Source organism: Callionymus lyra, chromosome 12 (assembly GCF_982586985.1).
Source record: "Callionymus lyra chromosome 12, fCalLyr1.hap1.1, whole genome shotgun sequence".
Lineage (NCBI taxonomy): Eukaryota > Metazoa > Chordata > Actinopteri > Syngnathiformes > Callionymidae > Callionymus > Callionymus lyra.
In genome coordinates, this window is record NC_141829.1 from 27,596,495 (window position 1) to 27,602,494 (window position 6,000).

The window sequence follows — 6,000 nt, forward strand, 5'->3', positions numbered from 1 at the left end:
ATATTGCCAGATTCTTGCCAATACAAAGCCCTAGAACAGGGGTGGGCAATACGTCGATCGCAATCGACCGGCCGATCGCAAAGCTGTTGCGAGTAGATCGCGTGATTTAATAAAATATGATATAAGAAAATAGTAAAGAGAGCTCTGATTGGCTGCTGTCCATGTCAATCAAATGGTTATTGCGCCGATTGGTTGACAATTTGATTGACATGCACAGCAGCCAATCAGAGATCCCGTCTCTTCCACTGAACGCACGGCAAAATTCATATGAATCGAGAATAAAAAGAGCAAAACGTGCAACAGTCATTTTACGCAATTCAGAAAAAACGATATAGAATTATAAGCTTGTTTTTTTTAAATAATATATCGAACAAAATAATGCGCGTTTGATCGCTTAACGTCTACGAGAGTCACAGATACATGACGTCAGTTCCATCAAAGTTTAGCTGCAGGTTCCAATGAAAGCAACAAATGCTGGTTTTCCTTTTGAATAAACTAGTCAAATAAAAGTCTTCCCTGCTTTAAAATTAATAGGGTTTTGTGAAAAAATGTAAATAAAAGAAGTACACTCAGCATAATCATATATTAGAAAAACACAAATTATGTAAACAAATCCTATAAACTAGTCTGAATATGATTCAAAATCTGCTCACGTCTCAAGTATATATTATATATTATATATATATATATATATATATATACACATTGAAAGAGGTATTAGAGATAAGAAATGTGGGTCACATCATCGTTGAAAAATACATGGAAAGGCGTATAATTTGTCTAATATATTCATCTATATATTCATCATGGATATGTGGCAGTTCTTCTTGAATGAAAAGGGTTAAGAACACTATATTGCTTGTTTCTTATTCCACACCATATAACAGATGAGAATGTTATGGGGTTATATCTTTTTTTAAGTGCAGCCGCCTCTCCTCCACGAACTGCTTTAAGAGTCATTCTTAGAGTAACACAAAATAAGCAGTTTGTAAAAGAGTTAGGTCTCCTCGGCAGGCATAGAAGGGAGGACCGCCAGGAAGTGGAAGGCTCAGGAGGCTGTCAACCAGTCTGAGGCACGGTTGCGACACAGTGAGCTGGTGGGAACAGTGGCATCTGGACAGGCAGGTCTCGCAGTAACCCTAGACCTCGCTACAACAAGTCCCAGGGAAAGGAGAGGCGACAGCTGATCCAGGAGGAGGTCCGAGCAGGGGTGGAGGAAGCCCGCTGCAGTAGGACAGCAGGGATGTGGCAGCAGGGCGCATGGACCCGATGGGAAGAGGCAGCCAACCGGAAGATCTCATGGACAGAGCTATGGAGATCTGAGCCACATCGGATCAAGTTCCTCATAAAGTCGGTGTATGATGTACTCCCAAGCCCATCCAACCCCTTCCGCTGGGGCTTAGCCGAGACCCCACTGTGCTCTCTCTGCCAGGAAGCCGGATCGTTGGAGCACATCCTAAGCTGCTGCCCACGTGCACATGGAGATGGGCGTTACCGTTGGCGCCATGTCCAGGTGCTGCGGGTCATTTCAGAGGTCATCAGCACCGCCATCTCCACCAGCAAACATCAACAACCAACAAGGCAGTCCATCGCCTTTGTCAGAGCTTGGGAGAAGCCGCAGCAGCGCAGGACTCAAGCAGGGGGCCTTCTGGCAACAGCTCAGGACTGGCAGCTGAAGGTGGACCTAGGAAGACAGCTCAAGTTCCCTGATAACATCGCAGTGACCAAACTCAGACCAGACATGGTCCTGGTGTCTGAAACAACAGAGTAAGTGGTCCTGCTGGAGCTGACTGTCCCCTGGGAAGACCAGATGGAGGAGGCCTTCAAGAGGAAGAGGGCCGTGTATGAGGAGCTGGCAGGCAAATGTGGAAGCAGGGTATGGAGGGCACGATGCAACCCAATCGAGGTCGGATGCAGAGGGTTTGTCGGTCAGTCTCTCATCAGGGAACTCCATGTTGGGAGTAAAGGGACTGCAGATAAGGAAAGCCACCAGAGACATCACCGACGCCAGAAAAGGTGTCAAGGTGGCTGTGGATCAAGTGGGGGGGATCCGTGGACTAAACAAGCTACTTAGACACAAGCCGGTGCCTGATCAACCCAGACACCTGGGCGAGGGTGTCTGTTGTGAGACCCTAAACACCCTATAAACGCAGGATACAACACTGATGATGTGTCTAAGTTGCAACAATAGTGTTTGCTGTAAAGAATTAGTGGAGCGTGGTGGAGACACAAACAATGTTGGTAATGTACAGAAGAAATGGACTGTTACATATTCAAATTTGGTTTAGACTTTTACCTGATGAAGAACAAAACAGACATAGAGGGAATCATATGTTCAAACTACTCTCATACGGTTCAAATTGTAATTAAAGGGAGTGAAGATATGAACCAGTTATGGAAGTAGATCTGTGCCATCAGAATATTGAATGGTTTGATTTAACATTTACATTTTGAGATCTTGTATTTTAATTAAGCATTGAATACATTTTTGAAATAACTATATTTAACAATTTCTCTTTGAAATTGTAATTCCAATAATAACATTTTCTGAATTCATAGCGTGTGGGAGTGGCTTCGGCAAACATGATTTACAGATGGATCTGACGGTCAGAGTATAACATCGTTCCTGTTGATCTACTAGTTATCCTGTGATAGAAAGCACAGATTGAACGTGAGGTTTAATATAGGTTTTTTAGAGACCCCAGACGTTAAAAATTTGGCTGGTGGCACTTATTTGCACCTATTGATGGCACTGATACTTGCATAAACTGTCAATACTGAAATAAAATATTTATATTTATAGAGCGTTTTTCCAGACCAGGCTCACAACGCGCTTAAACAATCAAAACAATACTCAATAAAATATATACTTAAAAGATCAAGATAACACTGAGAACAACACCGGAGTTTCAGAAAATCAAGGAACAGCCTGAACAAATAAAAATGTTTTAAGATGTTTCTTGAAGGAGTCAAGCGCAAAGAGAGAGGAAGATCATTCCAAAGCTGAAGCCAGCCAATAACAAACACCCGAAGGGAGGGTGCAAGGGAAACGCACATCTCCCACATAAAAGTGGGTATCTATCAAAAATGTTACAATTTATGTCTGATAATTTCTAACAAATAAAAAATACATTATACCTAGTACAAATCTTGATTTTCATTTCTCAGCAAATGTCCAGTTAATTTCCACTCTTACAGAAAAAGAAAATCTATATCTATATGCTAGATAAGCAATTTGTAAATGTTCATCAAACAATGTTCATAGCTGACATCTGCTTAATTGTGAACAATTAATTTCGAGCAGATATACAATTGACTCTCACTTGAAAAGTAACAGAAATAGTAATACATGGTTGTTTATTTTATCATTACAACAATCGTTGAAAACAATCAAATTTTATATGAATTAAAGAAGCAAGATTGTTGTGTACCATTGTTTTTCAACCACTATGCACTAGTGTGCCATTAGAGATTGTGAGGTGTGCCGTGGGAAAAATGTCCATTTTTAATTGGTCTAAAAACTATCTGCATACAATATGAATAAGAATACACGCATGTGTTGTGCACTTGTTTAGGTGAGCCACAAATTCTGATGTAGCTCAGAGATGTTTACAATAACTTCATCATTAGTGAGTGCTTTAAGTTACTGATTTACAGTTTTAATCTTTTTAAACTTAAAATCTTGTTAAACTCCATTTTAAGATTAAGATTGGCTTGTTAAAATAAGCCAATCAAAATAAAGTATTCTTGTTCATAACCGTGTATGTAAAATATAAAGATTTACACAGGAGCTTGTCTGAGCTCATTTACAACAGTGTGATTCATTTAATAAATGTTTAAAATTAACAAAACTAAACTGTTAATCCAGTTTAAGTTCATGTTTTCATTTTTTTTTTCAGCCTTTATTTAAATGTGGTCGATATATTTTATTGGAGGTGTAGAAAGGGATCAACCCATCTACGCTGAATTCTACATTGATTTGGATGAACAAAGGAAGAGTGCTTGAACTCGTGCACACTCATAGATTCAGACATCTGAATATTTTTTTGCACCATTTTGTGGGTTTGAGTGCATGACCGTTTTTGGTAGAAAATCAATGGCATTCTTAATACATGATGAGAGAAGACTTTGAAACTACAGACTATAATTGAGCTAAAGACTAGGGCTCATGGTCACTTTGGGAGTTACTCGCAGAGGAAGAGTATCCAAATGTGAGTAAATATGCTACTACGATTATTAAATCCACACATCCTTCCATCACGAGCTATAGTCAGACCATTCAATTCAAGTCATCCAAGTAAAGAATCCACTAAGTTATGTAGAGCAAATTTCATAAAGGAAGATCTTTTGGGCTTCATCATTTCAAAAATATCTTGCGAGGGGGAAAAGGGTTGGAATCCCACGGCTATCATTTTTAAAATTTGGCTGATGGTGATTTTTTCCAAAGAAAAAAAAAGTGTAACTTGGCTCAATAAATGTTGAAACACCAAAAAACAGTGGTGTAGACGAATAAAAAGACAAGAGTCATACCTGCTGCAGAAGTCTTCTGTATCTCTGTGTGGCTTGTTGGATGAGATCCCGGACAGTCCAGTCATCTTTACACGGGACCACCACACCCGTCGCCCCAAAATTCACTGTCACTTTCATTATCCTTCAAATATGAGAAACAAGGAATGAAAAGATGCTCCGAAAAGTATGTCCTTAATTAAGAACGTCATGGGATTTGTCAAAATACATAAAGCACACGAAGCATATCTTTGTTAAAATAAAAACGTTTCTTTACAAAAAAGAAACAAGTCGCTTGTAGCAAGAAAAAACAAATGTAAAGCAGTTTGCGGTCTATTGTCGACTACACTTTCTTCCGCTCCACTCATCCTCTGGATCATCCCTTTACTTTTCCGTCCTTCCACACATTCGTATTAATTTATCGTTATTTGTGTGACTTATAAGCTATATTGTTAAATTGAAAACCGAGCTGCTGGATGCTGCTTTCTGACGTCTCACAGTGACTAGCATCAGTGTTGCTCTTAACTTCGTCCGATCTAACTCACGGAAAAATAAGAAAGCGTTATCTAAACAGACACACAGCACTCGACTATCTTACCCGTCAGGTACATTTATGAGCCCGGATTTAGCGTCCAAGGGTGTTGTTGAGGGATTTTACTACTTTTACGACAGTTAGCCTAAAGCGCTATGCTAGCTAGCGTTAGCCGCCTTCGCTGAACTTTGGAGGAAGGGATGCCTGGGTATCATTCCAAGTTTGGACTCCAGTTGAAGGACGTTGACTCCACCTTGAAAACAACAGCGCGGCTGACAAGACGTAATGTTTGCACGTAGATCCCAATGGAAGATATATATCATGGGAATGAGATCATGAGCACAAAGTTTAAAAGTTTAGTGATTTCTGCAGACTCGCCCCCCAACCCCGCTGTGGCGAGGATACTGCTCTTGACTGCGTCTTAAAGAGAAACTCTTCGAGTCAACTATGGAATAAAACAACACACTATAATCAAATACTAACAACCACCTTGTCACGATTGAGAGAGTAAATATGTGTTTTCAAACCTGCGTTAATAATAATAATAGTAATAATTGTCATCATAATCGTCATCATCATCAGTGGGAAAAAAAACTCTAATTTTATGGAAGAAAAAATAGTATTGTAAAATATAATTATTATGTATTTATTAGTGAATATACATGTTTGATTTGTGACATGAATCGTTTGGAAGTTACATACAATTAAGATGAAAGTTCTTGTTTTTGGAAGAAAACAAACTCTTCCAACAAATCTTTGATTGTATTAAAAAACTGTTGTCTTAACCCTTTTAACATAAAAGTTTATTGTAACGTGTTAATAAAAAATGTGACATCATGCATAAAAAAAACAACTTAATAAATAACATTTTAAAGGCAAGAGGCAACACAAGGGACACCTTTGTTTTCTTTTCTTTTTAATTCAAGTTAACTTCATAAAACTACACATTCTATTCCATGCCT

At 39.0% G+C, this 6,000-nt stretch overlaps 1 protein-coding gene across 6 annotated transcripts in view; it reads right to left on the bottom strand.

The window, feature by feature from the left end:
* The window catches only part of LOC148068839 (partitioning defective 3 homolog B-like), a 130,257-nt gene extending 124,918 nt beyond the window's left edge, over positions 1-5,339 (bottom strand). For all 6 annotated transcript variants that reach the window (XM_087804725.1, XM_087804727.1, XM_087804724.1 and 3 more), the window contains exons 1-2: positions 5,105-5,339; positions 4,531-4,651 (exon numbers count right to left, since the gene is read on the bottom strand). In XM_087804725.1, the coding sequence (XP_087660851.1) occupies positions 4,531-4,647 (117 nt within the window). In that variant the 5' untranslated portion in view covers positions 4,648-4,651; positions 5,105-5,339. The remainder of the gene's footprint in view (positions 1-4,530; positions 4,652-5,104) is intronic.
* Between the last annotated feature and the right edge of the window lie 661 nt (positions 5,340-6,000).